Raw genomic sequence first — 18,174 nt, 5'->3', positions numbered from 1 at the left:
TTTAAAACAATAAATAAAAGGCATTGTCTTTTCCAAATGCCAATAGCTCAAACTCTTGTAACTACGAGACCTATTTAATTTCAAAGCAGCTGTCGCCCTTGTCCTGGGCTGCTTGGAAAGTGACAGCGCGCATGGTGCGCTGAATGTTACAGGAAAGCATGTCGTGCTTGCAGTAGGAGAAACTCGTTAAAGAAAATATTGCTTATAGACTAAATAAGACACACAGTGTAACAGAAGTAAAAGGGCCAGTCCTCATGACCGGTTACAGATAAGGCAGTACTGAGGAGGGACTAACAAGACTATTAACAAATCAAAAGCCAGCATTTACATAATACAATGACACAATCCAATGAAAATTATGGGCCGAGAGAGGGCGGGTCTTCAAGCCCATACTCTAATACGGCATGCCTTGCAGAGCAGCGTATGCGCTGCCCAGGCTCGACCTAAAAATGGCAAGTTTGCCAAGGCTAGACCTTTTTACATTACTAGTGTTTGTTACAAAGTGTTTTATCTTGTGGTAGTTCATTAATAGGTTAGGCAAAAAAGAACTGGTGTCATATAGCAGCACAGAGTTGAGCCTAATCCTGTGTTAAATGGAGGTACAAATGTGGAGAAGAGTAAGAGTTCGCTCTAATAAATGAGTATGAATATTTATGACATTGATGAGAAACACATGGCAAGTGAGTTGTGTTTGCATGCGTGCACACTGTAGCGCTGAGATTTGTGGAGGGATCCTTCATCTGAACTTTGTTTTTCTTCTCCAGGTTGGCTACGAAAATGCTGGTACAGTGGAATTCCTAGTTGACAAGCAAGGAAAACATTACTTCATTGAGGTGAATTCTCGACTCCAAGTGGAACATACGGTGACGGAAGAGATAACCGAGTAAGTTCCTATACTTATGAATTTATTTTGGACTGTGCTTCCACCATACCCTAAAAAGGGCAACCAATAAATATTCAAACACATTACAGCCAAGAATTAATCTGATGTGACCAGCGGCGTAATGCAAAATGATGGAGCCATTTGCAGAATGTGAAAGACTCCAGATTTTCCCATATCTCACAGATATGCATTAATTTTGGATTAAATGGGAACACCTGAAAAGTTGAGGTGGACCCTTGAAGGTTTGGAGTCCTCCCCTGCACTGCAGAGGCTTCAGGAGTCTACGGTACGCTCCTGGATGTGATGCACATATGTGTACACTAGGGCTCAGCCCTGGTGGTAGCTTGCCTTCAAGCCCTGTTCTATTGGAGAAAAGGTGTTTGAGAAACACCCATTAGAACCGTGTGTTGACCCCCAGCTACCTTAGGGGCAATAAGGGATTGTTATTGAAGTTGATTTACAGTGAAGACTTGCATATTCCATGTCGCTACGATTTCCTTTGTGTTCTACTTTTTTGCCTTCTTCAGCGTTTTGTCAACACTTTTTGAGCCATTGCTCCCAGTATGCTAGAGACATGCCCCCTCAAAAACCTACAGGTTGTAGACCTTGTGGGGGAATGTTAAACACAGATGTATGTGTCTGATCCCAACTTTGTCCACCGTTGGTGGCTGGCGTTGGACCACGACTCCAGGGCCTATTCTGACTTTCGGTTGATGCACCCGAGTGGGAGTAGTCTACTGCTGGTCCACTGCTCCATCTTTGAGGAAGGAAAAGCTGGCATGTTTGATTCACAGCTGGCTACTGGTGTGAGTACTTCCACATCGTACTAGAGCTGATGCCTGGCCAAAATGCAACTTAGGACTCTGCCATTGTTGGGAAAATGTAACCAATGTTGACTAGACAAATCTGGTCCATTTCTCTCACCCCATGGTAAATGAGACGTCTTAGGGGACCTCAGATTTCACAGATGCAATTAGTCCTGAGGATGGTCTTGTGTACTTAACACAATAGAGACGGAAACTTTGACACATTTCCACTACTCTTCTGTAATTTACTTACTATGAGAATTAATTCTACAGTTCATACAATAGTACTTCAGTTTGTTTTTTTAGATTGGAGTTGACATACATATGTCTCACATTATCATAACACCATGGACAAACTAATGTATGTTGTTCTGTAATATACATAAAGTGAATGCAGCAGTGTTATTTTTGTCCGCCTGTTTTACATTAATTTTGTTACCCATGATTTATTTTGTTTATTCAATTCAGTTGATTTGTGAATTTGCTTTAATACGGTTAAACACTCGATTTTGTTTTTATGATTCGATTCAATGCATCATATTTCATAGATGCCTAAATATCTGCACTAAGTATACTTTGTTCTTTGAGTGACGCCCTTGTTGGCCATTGATATTAGTTGATTGTTACCCAAGCTCACAAGGGCTTATTGGTTTGCCTTTTATTGTAACATATGGATACAAAGAGAGCCCTGTATTTTTACATTGATCCCACAAAGAAATGCTGGGTACACAATCAACTTTTCATTGGGTTTGCTGGAGCGAAAAATGGCAAGGCAAGCAGAAAGGGACCATCTCTTTATGGATTGTAATTTCTATTGGAATCTGATATGCACTAGCTAAGAAGCAGCCTCCTAAGGGTTTGTGGGCCCATACCACTAGGGCCAAGACTGCTACTACTGTGTTGCTGCAGCAACAAATAATAGATGGAATGCTGAATGAGTCAAACCTTCTCCTCCAGTCAGGAGATCTGGGGTTAAATCCATAGTGTTTTTTCTCGCCACACCATTCCTGTTTAGACCCAGCTATATGCAAATCAGTCTTGACCCTGCTCCTCATGGGAACAGTCCAGCCCGAACTGCTTAGTCAGGTCTTCACTGGACCGGAAACAAGCATCCTGGTACCGGTTTTGGAGTATATCACCCTTCATCAGCCAGGCTAGCTTGAATCCAGTGACACAGTAAGCAAAGGACCCATGGCGGGGCATAGCCATCCCACTGGTTGCAAAGTGCTGCGTCCACAAATGATGGACCGATTGCTGAATGTATCAAACATTCTCCCCCAGTCAAGAGATCTGGGTTAAATCCAAGCATCTAAATATTAAGGGTCGATTAAGCATCTAAAAATCTCTAAATATATTCAAACATTACAAAATAGTACATAAGATGAAACAAAAAGGCAGGTTAATCTGGTCAGTTATGCAAGGATAGGACTAGGGAAAGGGGTGTAGGGAGATCATCGTAAATTGGAGATCAGCAGTAGGAAATGGGGGGGGGGTTTAAGCCACACACATGAGGAACTTCAAAATAGAGATATAAAATGAATAATGGTAATGAAGGAAAATGAACTTATCTGCTTGGAGCCGCATTTAAAAGAGGCAGATTGTTGATGGCTCATGCCTTTTATGTGTTGCTATAGTTCTATTCTGGAACCTTTTAATATTGTGATGTATGCGACTGCTTTGGACTGCATTAAAGGAATAATGCATAATGTCAGCCTCTGTGTCTTTAATGAAATCTAGATTCTCTAGTCATGGTAATATGAGAATCGCAATTAAAGCTAACCTGGCTGATGAGGGGTGTTATCAGTATAATAATATCATTTTGTTTGATGTGTAAGCTAAAGGGAGTATTTAGTTTAGGTGTGGCCCCCCCCAAAAAAAAAATCAGGTCATGTGAGGGCTTATGAAGGGTTTGTGTGATAATCAGTGCTATATTGCTAAGAAAACAATTAGTGCAAGGGTCCAAGGTCATTTTTTAGGATTCCATAGTGATTGGCATCACCCACTGCCCAAACCAGAGCTGACCAATGCCTTTCTGTGTCAGTGTTACCTACATCATCAATCATTTGTGGTAAGGAAACCCTATTCAAGACGATTACTCCTGCTGGACGGCCCTGCATTGATAACTAATTGCGGTTAAAAGGGGCTCATCACCCACAATGTCTTGTGGCATGGTTCCTCATTGCAAAAAGAACAGATGATTGACGGAATGCTGAACAAATCAAACATTCACCCAAGTCACAGATCTAGAGAGCACAGGACCCGCGTCTGGGGTGGCATGGTGAGCAAAAGAAGAATGGATTTAACCCAGATCTCTTGACTGGGGTGAGTGTTTGAAAGTTTTACTCCCTCCACCATCTTTTTGTGTTTGCTATGTGCACCCTAAGTGGCTATGGGTATGTCTAGACGTGTGTCTCTTTCTCACTGTGGATTCAAGCTAGCCTGGCTGATGAGGGGTTATACTCCGAAACTAGTCCCAGGATGTTTGTTTCCGGTCCAGGGAGGACCTCACCTGGCAGTTCGGGATGGACTGTTCCCATGAGGAGCAGGGTCAAGACTGATTTGCATATGGCTGGGTCCAAACTGGAGTGGATGATGGATTAAACCCAAATCTCGACTGGGGGTGAGTGTTTGAAAAGTGTCAGCACTCCCTCCATCATCTTGTTGTGTGTACTATAGTAGTAGTCAGGATAGATGCCTGCATCCAACGATGATCTCTGCGTCTTTAAACTTGGTCTACATGTTGCGGCTTATGTCTCCTCTCTGGGTTATCTGTCCTTCAAGACCATAAATATCCCTAAGCAAAATGATGGGAATCCAGTAATGACTCCAAAGTATTTAACGACTAAAGACATGCACCCAATCATGCAGCTTTACATGGGTTGACACAGTGCTGATTTGAAAAAGCAGAAGAGAGACAAAAATCATGTATGCTTGTTATTATTGTTCAATAAATATGAAACCTATTGGTGATCCACTGCAATTGAACATGGAACGTATTTGTGATGTACTGCAAAGGTATAATCATTGCAAGCGTGAAGGTGAAAAGTAGTTAGAAATTACCACAAAGACTTGACAGGGCTAAAATGTTTAATATTTGTGGACCAAAAGTTTAGCGATGCAGATACCTTAACTTAGAATATCCTCAGACGTCAGACTGGATCCGGAAAACTTTTTCCCCAGCAATACCTCTGCACGCTGGGGAGCTGCCTTGCCTGGCTCCATCCTGACGCCGTCCACAGAAGTGACATCAATTGGAGCCATCTAATACCCCCTCGGTATGTTGACATCAGTTTTTCTTCTTTTCCGCATCCCAACGCGGATCCGGAGTTAAGCGGTTCCTCTGGCCTGTTTTCAGGCCTTCGCGACGCCTTTCGCGTGTGCAACCGTGTGCTGATGCTTGCGGGCTTCAAATCTCGTGCGTCTTGTTCACAGCGGATGTCGGCGACGGATCCACACGGCATCTGTATGTGGTGCTTGAGATAGCACCACGACTCCACAGAGTGCGACGCCTGCCAGCAGCTGAAGCCGAAGTCCCTGCTGGAACGGCGGATGAAACTGTTGTCTGCCTGGTTGTCCTGGTCGGAGTCCTCGTGGCGCTGGATTCCGTCCCCAGTGAAGGGGTCCAAAATGCACAGTTCTTCCTCTCACGCCGAGGTATCTGCTCGAGACAGATCCCAGAGTCATTCCAATGGACATCAGGTAGGCACCGGAAGAAGTCACGGAGGTAGTCTACCTCGCACAAGTGGGACGCTGGGTGCAGCCGCTCCTGACCTTCACCAGATGCGAGCCCTCAGGAGTCGTCCCCCGCCTATCCACCGTTTCCTGGTGCTAGGGCGACTCGGACCCATGTGGAAGCCTATTCCAGGGCTCTGCAGGCCATGTTTGGGTCACCCTCTCTCCCTGGCACGCCTTTGGGCCCCACACAGGGGGTAGGGACTCAGGGTGAGAGTTCGCCGGCGGGTTCCCCCTCAGCACCGAATGAGTGCCTTGACTCCAGTTCCGGAGTCGCTGCAACGTTGGGACACGGCCCAAATGGGCATCCCACTCTGACGTCTAGCGCTCCTGACGCATCTACGCACAGACCTGCGGGGCTCCTTGCATAGTCGCTGGATGGGGCTGCAGCACGGAGTTCGACTCAGAGTCGACCTTGTTCCTCCACGCAGGCTCCGGCCTTAGTGGAGGTCGAATCCACCCCGGTCCGACACCGGGTTGGCGAGCCCTCTACAGAGTCCATCGGCACCGATCCGACGTCAATCGATGCCGGTTCGGTCGCCGGCTGTCCCTCTGTTGGAGGACGTGACCCCAGTGGGCTCCCCACCCACTCAGGTGTTCCCATGCGCCACGGAACCGAATCCCATGAGGCACTGGCCAGCTCCTTTCTCTGCAGGGCCTCTGTCGTTGGGAGGACGGATTAGCCTGCAGCCCTCCCCAACGGATGACTTGCTGTCTCCCCCTTGGTTGGCCACAGAGACCTGTGTTGACTTTGCGAGGGCAGTTAGTAGGGCTGCACATGTCTTACAAATGCAGCCGCCCTCTGTCTCCCTGCCTTTGGATCCTTTTTTGGAACTTCTTCACCAGGGCTCGGTGGATGTGGAGCCTCTTTTGCCAGGTCATTTTAAGATGTCCTTCTGGGAACTTGGGCCAGATCCTCGTCTGGTGACCCAATGGCTCATGCTGCGGCGCACTGCCACCGACTGGCTCCAGATGACCCTGCCTGTTTGTCCCTTCATCCTAGGGCTCATGGACTGGTAGTCCAGGCTGTGCTTCCTTCTTCTCCTCCACCGTTGCTTTCTCCCACTCAGGAGTGTAGGTGGTTGGAGTCATGTGGCCGCAGTGTTTTTGCATCCACCAGCTCTGGCCTTCGATCCCTAAACACAATCTGCGTGTTTACTTGGGCTACTTCTGCCCTTTGGGACTCCGTTGAGCTATTCTTCCCTCTTTGCCGGAGGGCCCTCATGCTGACCTGCTCCAGCTTGTTCGGGATAGCCGCGACATGGCGCAGTTTACCATCCAGTCGGCCATGGACACCACTGACTCTGTGGATTGAGCTATGGCCAGCTCAGTTGCCCTTTGTCGCCATGCTTGGCTATGTGATGGCAGTTTTCCCAAAAATGTTCGGGAGCGACTCTGAGATCTACCCTTTGATAGGGCCCATTTGTTTGACGACCATGCCGAATTGGCAGTGCAGCGTCTCTTTTCAGGATTTCATGGACTTCCCGGGTTTTAGTCCCCTATGGTGGATCTGTGTTTTCGTGTGACTGTGTTGACAGTTTTTCTGTTTGTCTCTGGGTCCAAGAGGTTATTCCAGAAAGATTGTATGGCTGTTCAGCCAGAGGTTTTTTCCCCTTACTTTACTACAGCTGGGCCGGGTGTTTGTGTTTATTTTGACCTCTGCCTATGAGCTTGTCTCAAGAGGTGTCCCTTGCTTTTATAGGCATGTGACGTACCCTATGTGGGGTATTCGTTTGCTATTGTGTAGCTGCTGTTCATTGCCAGGAAGGTTTGGAGGCTCCCGTGGAGCTCTCTTGCTCTTATCAGCCCCCCTGGGGATTTTCCCATGGGTTCTGCTGCATCATTCCCTGTTCCATGCTTCCTGCTGTGGTGGAACATACTCTCGGTTGAGTCACACGGACTGACGTGACCCTCTCCTGCTGCTTCTGTATCGCTGCCTATGGTTGTTCTGTGGCCCTCTTAGGTGTCTGTGGACGCAGTTGATTTCGGTCTATTGTTGGGGCTCTGCCATTCCCGACTCGCCCCGGAGGGGTTTTTACGTCCCCCGCCTTGCTTTGGCTCCTATTTTTGCCTTCCTTCTGCCCTACGCGCCGTTGGCGGTCTTGGACATGGGCATGCGTCCCTGGGGACGCCCTGGTCCGCTCTGGATCGGTTCTTTCTGTCGTCACTTGTGCTATGCTCCTTACTGTTTGTGTTATCGTAGGGGACCTATTGAGTTCCTTGAGCCATTGTCCTGTATGCGCACTTTTGCTGTGGCCTTCTTCCCTGGTGTTGAGACAGGCTTGGGTACACCCTGTTGGGCTTGGCCTATGAGTGGTACACTTTTTACTGGAACAGTCCTCTGTTCTGTTTTGCATTGTGTCCCTGGTCTCCCTTGGAGGGGCCCTGGCCTCGGTTCAGAGTTCTATAGTCATTGTCACATACTGCCCAGGTGCTCTTCTAACTCCGCGACGAGTTTCAACACATTCTCCGGATGATCTCTGGATTTATCCTGTATACATATGTCCCTTTTTCAGACTTTCTATGTCTGCGTGTTACGGACTTCTTCTTCTTCTTGGTGTGATGGTCAGTATTACCGCTTGAGTTGCGGGGTTGGTTTTCCTCCCTGATTGGGAGGTTGGGTCGCCCTCTTTGTGGCTGGATTAATGTTCTGTTATGGTTCACAGCTGGCGAATCCATTTCTACCTTTCAGACACATGTCTATTCTCTAAGTCCGTTCTTCTGGTTTATCTTTGGTTGTCATTTCCTGACTTTTTCAGCATTTCTGTGTGCTATGTTCGCACACGAAGGGATGGGCGTGCGGGCTCCCTGCCCTGGATCCTAGGGATTTTTCCAGGTTCCCCATTTGTTACTTTCTCTTTTCTCCACTCCCTCCCTCAGAGGAGCTAGTCTTGGGCATGCTCGGCTTGTTGGTCGCCCTTGGTCCTTGTTCTCAGGGTCCGATTGCCTGGTTGGCTACCTGGTGCTGTGCCGTCTTCTCGGTCGGTCTGCAGATGTTGCTGCTTCGCTTCCTTGAGTTCCCCCTTGTGTGGTGTAGTTCTCAAGGTACACACCACTTGTTTCCGTGTATTCTTGACCTTCACATCTATGAGTCTCCTAGCAGTCATGGTTGTGTTTCAGCAAGATGCCTCTGCCATGCCATTGGCATCCCTTCGCTGGACCTTTGTCTCTTTCGGACCCTTGGGTCCTGTCCTCAGTTTCCCTCTTTTCGTGGGACTCTGTGCTATTCTGTTGTGCACTGATTTTCTGGTCCGGTGCCTTCGTTTCATCCCTGTCTGGCTGACAGTGGATTTGTGTTGTTCTCTGATGACTTGTGGTACCTTGCTTCCTTGCCTCATGCTCTGCCCTGACTTCAGGGTTGGCGTCCGTTATGCTGGCAATACTGAGCCTTATGGGTCTGGTGTGCGCTGTGCTCGCATTGCGGACCCCACCCTGTTTCCGTCAATGTTCTTGACAGTCCGCTTCCTTCGGGGACCGGTGGGGTTTGGTCGCAGACCCTACTCCCATGGGGTATGGCTATGGTATCTATTCTAAGTTAAGGAATCTGTGGCTAGATGTCTCTATCAGCTGAACAAGTTACTTACCTTTGGTAACAATGTATCTGGTAGAGACACAGTCTAGCTGCATATTCTTTAACGCCCGCCCATCCTCCCTGTTCTGCGACGACCTTTCCAGGTGGGGTTCTACCACCTTGCCTCCTTTCAGGTGGCCATGGTCTTCCTCAGGGTTGCTCTAGTTTGCCTACCTCCAGGAGCAGGGTGTGTCATACTGCCTTAGGCACGTTAGCTTTCCGCCCATTCTTGTTTTGGGTGCCTATATTGTGCTTTTTGCTACTACTCTATCCAGCATGGAGTTGATCATATTTTCTCCCCTCCCTCCACCCTTGTCTGTCTCCCCACGTCTTGGGGTCTCCTTGCCTCTGTTGCAGGCACTTGGCTTGCATTTCTATTGGACTGTGCTCTGTGCATAGATCATTGTGGGGGTGTAGTAACATAACGTGTATTTGTAAAGCGCATGTATCACCCAAGGGTCTCAAGGCGCTGAATAACAGATGTATATTGTTACCCAACTCAATGGTACTCATTTTGTCGACCTCAGATGGATGAAAGGCTGAGTGGACCGCCGGGATTAGAACCTGTGACCATGAGGTCGAACACAGGTCCCTACAGTGGATGCATTAGTCCACTGTGCCACCAGACCCAGCCACTTAATTGTGGTTGTTTAATTCTGGTCACGGGCCATAAGTCACGGATTTTCGGCCCGGTTTCCCCCCCGTTTCAGTTGCATGTTTGCCCACAGACTGTCGTACAGTTCCATCCTATGGTTGTGTTCTATCCTTTGATTGGTATGTCATTCATTGCCTCTGTCGTTGCCTTTTTAAGGGGAGCATGGTTCTTTACTTGGTGGAATTTTATTGGGGCGGCTGCTTGTTCGCTTCCTTCAGTCCCTCCAAGTATTAAGTACTTTTCAACATGGGATGGTTTCTTACAATTGTTTTTACAAAGGTTTGTGTTTCTTTTTTGGCACACTGTTCCTATACTCACAGCTTTTGTAGTTGCTTCGCGGAAAAGTTTCACTGCAGAAAACTGATGTCCGCACGCCGAGGGGGTCTTATATGGCTTTATTGACGTCACTTACGTGAACTAAGTCAGGACGGAGCCAGGCGACACCGCCCACCGGTGTGCGGAGGGGTTACTGCTGGGGAAAAAGTTTTCCGGATCCAGTCTGACTCCTGGGGATATTCTAAGTTAAGGAATCTGCGGCTAGACTGTGTCTCTACCAGATATACATCGTTACCAAAGGTAAGTAACTCGTTCTTTAAAACTAAAAGTCCGACTGGGGAAATGAGCAATTGAGGCGGCGGTCTTGGCAGCTTCCTAGTGTGGCTGTTAAACTCGAATAAATGTGATGCCATTTAAGGTATATTAACGATAGCTTCTTGCCGTTTTTTTGTGTTATGGCTGTAAAGCCGAGGCAACTTGTCCTACCGTTCCATGAACAGTTTAACCTACTGTAAGATGGTTTTGGTTTCTGCATGCAGTGTGCGCGTCCCATTTGTTGAGAGTTAAGAGGTCTGGTTGTGTTTTCGTCTTTCATTTTCTTTTGTGCCTTGAACAGTTAAAATAAAAGCAGGAGTTGCTTGGTATTGAGTTTTGTTTCATGTCGATGATCGAGAGCATGCAGAATGTTTTTGTTTGCAAAATCCTGTATTACAAGGATGTTTGTCTATTTCATTGATAAAATATGTTTTGGGGCATATTCTTTTCTCGCGGGGTTGATGCCAAATGTTATACTTAAACATTGACTTAAAACGGAGTCAGTTTATCATGTCAAAAAAATTAACATTATGGAATGTGAATATGGAAGAGAAGAGAAGGTAAATTAGATATTCTAATCAACAACGTGATGTACACATTAGATTTTGGAGTCGAATGTATAGCTAATTTATGTTCTTCTGTTGCAGTTGCTTTGCCACAGTTTATTGTGACTATGTTTAGATCTCGGCAGAAACCGAGAAGTCGCGGAATAAATTAAACTGATTTATTTTGCATGTTTCAATTGCATTTTACCACCTGTGACCTGCCTTTCGCTGTTAATCAGTGTCGGTTTACAGTGTACTACCGGATATCTGTTAAGAGTTTTAAAATACTTCATTAAATTGTGATAGTTTCACTGAGCTACTGCTGCCACACAATTCCCTCTGAATGTGGGCTAAAAATGATTGTGTGATAAACGGTGAGTGGGGGGGGGGGGGAAGTAGGTGTGGAGGCAGAAGTCTGTAAAGAGAACAGGCTTCTTATATCAATAATGCAAAAAACATAATCCACAGAATAGGTAAAAGCAATGTTCGGATTGTCTGTTTGAGGAAAATTGGCAATTTTAGTTAGCTCATAAACATAACATGGGAGGAGGAACTATAAATCAATTTACTATGCAACTACACAAAGATCTTGCAAATATACTTTAGCCTGAAATCTTCGGCTATGACAAAAATACGACACCTTTCTTTAGTACGCGTATCATGATATTGCAAAAAAGACTATTCTTGGCGGCTCTCAGCAGTACTGTTCCCTCAACTGCCGTCTGGCCAAAAGATGTCATTCAGTCATCAGCCTGCCGTGCTGCCCCTACTGGTTACAGTCCTTAATCCACCCTGCTGCTTTGTAGACCTGCCATTACATTTGGAGAAGAACAGTATGGCCCCTTGTGAAGGGATCATGATGAACCAATCCATGATGCTGTATCCCCTTGGCCAAGTACCAAGTAAGTCATTCTCCACATAGGGGGCTTCCCTGGAAAATCTTGCGATTTCTGCAGAAACCAAAGGAAAAAATCGGGCTGCTGCTTAAAGGCCCACTCATGCCTTTTGCCCTGGAAACTGTTTGAAATAACTAATTGCCCATGTCTCGCTCATTCCCATCCAGCTAACGTTCCATTTTGAATCTCCTGCCTTCCCAAAACCTGTTCCTCCTTTTCCCACCAACACCTTTCTGCCTAATGCACACCTGAGCAATTTGCATTCTTTAACTGTGTATACAGGTTTTTTGTTAATCACAAATGACTTATGGCTGAAAGTGTTAAAAACAAAAGTGCAAAATGCTGTATTACAGCTCTTCATTTTATTTTCATTGTGTACTTTAAAGCTAAGAATAGTGGAATGCAAAACCTATTGTAATACATCCATAGTTGGATAATACACCTATGACAAATCCCAGTTTTACGAAAGTATTACAGCTCTCATAATGCGAATCTCTTGTAGCCAGCACCATGTACGGACATGTCACCTCTGAGATGTCGCAATTCAGCACTATAAATCTCAATTAATCCCAGTATCAGCACCTTCTAATGGATATTTCTGCATGCAAACTCATATTGAACCCTAGACTTATTGCTTCACAGGATTTTTTCAACAATAACCAATGATGGGTTGTGGGCCGAGGTGATGCTGCTGTGGCACAACACAGATCTATTAAACCTCATTCCCGAAAGTGACAGAGTAGGTACATGATGGGTCCCCAGTGCATATGACAGGTCTGTGTTTTTGGTGGAGTGGTTTTCTTGACTGCCTTTGGTTTCAATCCCTGTTCTCGCTGCTGCTGGCAGATGCATGTGATTGATGTTCATTCTTGCTCTCTGTGGTGTCTCAAGCACATGGTACTATGTGTCTTCATGCAACCTTTGATTATGCGGGTGAAGCATTACTTTTATTGCCTTGCCTTCAGAAGAGTCTACATTCCAAATCTGCTGTCTTGGTTTCGCTGTTTATTGTGAATGACAGTATTTGATTTTCAGTGTTTTCACATATTCTGGAAATCAGTGGTTATTTGTGTCAATACATTTGGTACCACAGATGTGGACTAGAAGCTGTCTTACTGTGCTTACTCCAAAGTGCTTTCAGTTTTACTGTAGAGGGACCATCTTTACTTGCGGTGATGGGCGTTAGAGTTTTCACTTGAAACTGCACACACAGAGACTACACTCGGTTCACTGTGCTACAGAACACTAAAACCAATGCTTCACCCAGCTTAAAACTAGAAGTTTGTCATTTTCCGTATATAGGCAACGGAAAAAAAGAGGATAGTACTATCATTTAACAGAAATGTATTACTACTTTAAAGGTTCCTCTAGAAGTAAATGCCTTTATGAGAACACAGCGATCATACAGGTTCTTGACAAAAAAAGAATGCACAGCACTGATAATTTAACAGGATATGTATTAGTACTTTAAACTATATCTAGAATTAAATCCCTTTTCAGGGAATACAAAGATGAGCGCTGTGATGTCAGCTGTCGAAGTGCATTAAAAAGAAGCATTTGCATTTCAATGGGTCTCACATTTACGAGAGTTTGAGCTGTTGGCAACTGCTTAAACTCTCGCAAATGCGAGACCTATTGCATATTTTTGTTGTTGTCAAGGCCCCCATGCCGCATTTTTATGTGCATGAAGGCCGCATCCCTTTATTTTAAAAATCTGCGTCTAAAAAAAGGTGTGCGACCGCTATTCAAGTGAAACAGCGGCGTGGGGGCTTTTACAAAAAAAAAAGCATCTGTTTGATAAAAGCCACCATGCCTCGGTTTCACTTTTAATAGGGGCCACACACCTTTCCTTAGACACGGCTCTTCTAAAGAAAGGGGCGCGGTCTTCATGCACATGAAAGTACGGCATGGAGGCTTTGACAACAAAAAAATATTTGCAATGCAATAGGTCTTTCTTTTGCGAGAGTTTAAGCTGTTGGCTTTTACAGTGCCAATAACTCAAACTCTCCTAAATGCAAGACCTATGGCATTGCAAAGAAATGGCTGCCATTGTCCCAGCTGCTTAGAAAGTGAAAGCATGCATGGCGCACTGAATGTAAGGAAAGCATGTCATGCCTGCAGTAGGACAAAACCCATTAAAGAAAATAGTACTTACATACGAAATGAATCCTACAGTGTAGCAACAGAAGTAAAAGGGCCAGTCTTAATGGGAGGTTTAAAATCGAGACAAGGCGGTACTAAGGAGGGACTAACTAGGCGATTAAGGAATCAGAAGCCAGCATTTACAAAGGACAATTACACAAGCCAATGAAAAATATAGGTGGAGCTTCAAATCCCTAACTGAATACAGCATGCCCCGCAGAGCAGCGGATGTGTATGCGCTGCCTAGGCTCAAGCTAAAAGTATGGGAGCTGTGGTTCTGCATGCAGTGGGGGTGGGATCAGTGAGCGTAAGGGTGGGGTCAAAGGTGTGGCTAAATAAAGAAAATATTCTGTACGTTTTCTGTGATCTTTTACCTTGATGTATCTACATTTGAGTATGTGCACGTCGTGACCCTCCGATCTCGCCCACTGCGACCTCTGGATGCTGTATGAATTATTCAAAATAGATTTTGTGTAGGGTGGAGAGCAGGACGCCAGCATACCTCCACATGCAGAAGAAAACGAATAAAGACATGATGGGTCCCCAAGTCCAACAGATATGGCCTATGGTGTGGGTAGTAGAGCACGTGCATGTCCTTAACACAGGCCCAAAACGACCATGATTCCACCCCAACGTGTCTGGACTCCAAGCCTGGCAGGCATTACAAGGAGCCAGCTTGTAGACCCTGCTGTACACCGGGCTATCTCCTTCTGCCCTCAAAAAAGGAGGCAACAAAAAAAGTCCTCCCTTCTTTCGTTCTGTCTCTGGACCTCGCCCCCATACTGCTCACTCCCCTGGACCACTTTAGCAGCTCTACTGCTCTTATCACAGTAAGCACTTACAGGGGTCCACTTTGAAAGGCCAGAGGCTCCACATGGGAGGCGGGATCATTGTTCCAGGTTTAAACAGAAAATGACAATTTGTTTCAGAAGGTTATAAACTAGCATTTTTGGTTTCAACCAAAAACTGCAAGCTTTTTTTAAGAATTAACATATATTAACGCTACTGTTTGAAACATTCTGGTCAGAGCAATTCCTGAAAAGCTGAAGGCCTCAGAAGATCGGTCTAAACTGAAATCTACACAAGAAATGTGTGCACAATGTGATACTGAACCTTAAATTGAGGGAACAAGTGAAACGTAGTGTGGAAGAGTACTGGATTACTCTTAGACCCTGTGGGGACCATCAGCTGAATACTGAAACAGATGTAAAGCAAAATACTACAAGTTCCAAAATACTTTCAAGCTTTCCTGGAGCCATACAACTAAGCACTCTAAATACTGCAGCTCCTTGTCTGAGGCAGCGGTGGACTCTTTAAATGCTATTCTACTGACCTTTACCAGCAGCTTTTTGCTGAAAATAACCTGGCAATGGTTCAGTGGTTGAATTCACATTGCAGAGAATAGTGCAGCTGCATGTTGCTGATAAACGCCTTAAGTTAGCTTGGTGGTGTGTACCTGGCTGCCACAGTTGTGTGCTTGTTGTAGCCCATATATGACCACTTGGGGTGCACATGATGTGACTGCTGAGAACGAATGCAACACGTGTGTAACCGTCAGAGTAGATTTCACAATGCCAATCACGGGCCCACTGCATCAATTTATATGGGATCTGCCGGTGATGTGGTCTCTTTCTTCACAGGTTTTGAATGTGCCTTTTAGGAGATTTTGTTTACTCTGCAGATCCTTATAAGGCAGCCGCCTGAGACGGACTGGTGTGTAGGGATTCGGTCTGCTCCCGAGGTCCTTACGTGATCTGTAGGGCACATGATCCGAGGGTAATGAAATAGCGCGTGTATGTACTCTGCTTAAAACATTCTTGAGTCCATACATATCTCGCTCGGCCTTCAACCTTTTCAGTGGCTGTGACGGCGCGAGGTACATATATGTTTAGATTTGGCAATAACAACTGTCTTTTGGGGAGTCAGGGCTTTGGGCAATTGACATGCTCTTCTCAACTCGAGTACAACTTACGAATACATATGAAACAAACATTTACACAATTTAAATATAAAAGACAAGCAGGCTCCTTAAGACCCAACAAAAAAACACAAGCGGGCTCTTAACAAAAACACACGTGTAATCGTCTCCCACCCTCGAGCTAACTTGCGGCCTCCCGCCTTTCTCTATCCCTTCTTCTGCAGGCTGGCGTCACGGACGTCTTCCATTTGACGCATGACGCAACGCTGCCTTAAATAAGGATATCTCCGGGGGCCTAGTGCCTCCAAAACAAAAGTCATACATCACTGCGGAGCTCCCGCTCTTCCGAGCGCGGTGCGCAGCAGACGTTTTGGCCGATAACGTGGCCTCCGCTCCCCGTGGCGGTGCTGCTGACGCCGCCTTCACGCTCCTCCGCGACGACGGGTGGTGAGGACACAGTACTCGGCCCTGCGGTGTATGCGGTTGGCACTGATCAGCACATCAGTTGGCAGCTGCTCACCTGGATAAGGGGCAAATGTCTTCTCTCTGCATGACAGGCCAACAAAAAGCAAGTTATTTTTTCTCTTTCACTGTTATTGGAGACATTTACTATGATAAATATGTCTGCTCCACCTTTCCTCCCCTAAATGGCGCCTCAAATGGCGCATTTCTCCACAGAACCAAGAATCAGGTCAGACAGAGTTGCATGTGTGCAAATGTTAATTACAGAACACCCACTGTTTTATTTGCGGTGATTTAGAGCATAAAGCTACGAATCCTGCAATTGTACGTAATTGTGTTCAACTCTCACGTCTCAAACGTATTTAGTGACGACAGATGTGTTGCCTCGTTGAGAGCTCGGCAATGTGGTGGTGGCATTTAAATAATTTCAATAATGAAGTATAAATAATGCCAACCCCCTCCCGCGCTACGCCACTGAGGACATTCCACTACCCCTATCCTGACGCCACCCTTGCCAATATGAGAGCAGTGCCGGGATTGGATGGAGTGTAATGGCTGAACACTCCTTCAGGCTTGTGCTTGGTCTACAAGCAGCTATTTAAGACAGCTGGGTAGAGAGCTTCAAAGTGTGTACGTCACTTTGGCCGGTGCAAGACAGCCGGCTAAAGTGACATGCGCACTTTGGGGCATCCAGTCCGGCCTTCTTCAGTCCTCTGTAGAGGATGACACACCCCCTTTCTCCTAACTGGAGGCATGCTGGCAGCTGCTGCATGCTAAATGTGAAAATTAAAATGGCAATGAAATTATTTCGTTGCCATTTTATTTTTCACATTTAGCACCGCTGTAGTGGGTGGGGCAATGCTCTTCTGCCCTCACGAATAAACTTTTGCGGTCAGTGACAGTGTCTTACTTTTTCTCCAGGTGGTGGTGGTTGCAGAGCCACTTGAGTTATGCCATTCTGTGTCCGTGGCGTTTTATGATGGCAGACTGTATAGAAGGCGGCTGAGTGGTCTAGGAGGATGAGGGCGGTTGTTTCCCCGTTGTCAAGTAGGGTCCTGATGTCATCGGTGGCTGCGATGAGGGCGGTCTCAGTGCTGTGGTTGCCTCGAAATCCGGACTGGGATGGGTCGAGGGATCCATTGGCCTCGAGAAATGCGGTCAGCTGTTTATTGACGATCTTCTCGATAACTTTTGCAGGGAAGGGCAGAAGAGAGATGGGGAGGAAGATTTTGAGGTCTTCAGAGTCCGCTGTGGGTTTCTTTAGTAGGGCGTTGAACTCTGCGTGCTTCCAGCTCTCTGGGAAGGTGGCGGACGCGAGGGAGTTGTTTATGACGTTCCGTAGGTGGGGAGTGATGATGGTATCAGCTTTGTTGAAGATGTGGTGAGGGCATGGGTCGGAAGGAGAGCCGGAGTGGATGATGTTCATAGCGTGGGCGGTGTCTTAGGTGCTGATGGGAGTCCAAGGGTTGAGGGTGGTTGTCGGGGACGTTGATTCGGTGGCTGGGGGAGGAGTCTGGGCGCCGAAGCTGTTGTGGATATCGGCGATCTTGCGGTGAAAGAACGCGGCAAGGGAGTTGCACAGGTCTTGCGACGGTGTGTTGTCGTTGCTGTTGGCGCTGGGATTGGAGAGCTCTTTTATGATGCTGAAGAGTTCCTTGCTGTTGTGTGTGTTGTTCTCCAGCCATGTCTTTTTGGTGATACAGATCAGCTGGTGGTGTTTGCGGGTGGCGTTCTTGAGGGCTGTCATGTTTTCTGTCGTCTGTTCGCGGCGCCAGGTTTTCTCGAGGGTTCGGCAGGATTTCTTTGAGGTAGTCGGTGAACCATGTTGTTTTTTTGGTTGCCAGGCTTGCCTGGAGGGTTCTTCAGTGGTGCCAGGGCGTTGGCGCAGTTGATGATCCACTGTGTGAGGTTGCAGGCTGTGTCGTTGGGGTCACTAGTGTTGATTGGTGGGTTCTGGCTCAGTGACGTGGTTA

General features: G+C 46.5%; 1 protein-coding gene across 3 annotated transcripts in view; it reads left to right on the top strand.

The window, feature by feature from the left end:
* PC (pyruvate carboxylase) overlaps positions 1–18,174 on the top strand; it is a 2,151,284-nt gene that overhangs the window by 915,209 nt on the left and 1,217,901 nt on the right. For all 3 annotated transcript variants that reach the window (XM_078660828.1, XM_078660829.1, XM_078660827.1), the window contains one exon: positions 765–883. In XM_078660828.1, coding sequence (XP_078516954.1) covers positions 765–883 — 119 coding nt within the window. The remainder of the gene's footprint in view (positions 1–764; positions 884–18,174) is intronic.

This window comes from Lissotriton helveticus, chromosome 9 (assembly GCF_964261635.1).
Source record: "Lissotriton helveticus chromosome 9, aLisHel1.1, whole genome shotgun sequence".
Lineage (NCBI taxonomy): Eukaryota > Metazoa > Chordata > Amphibia > Caudata > Salamandridae > Lissotriton > Lissotriton helveticus.
This window is presented reverse-complemented; position numbering and strand designations above follow the sequence as displayed.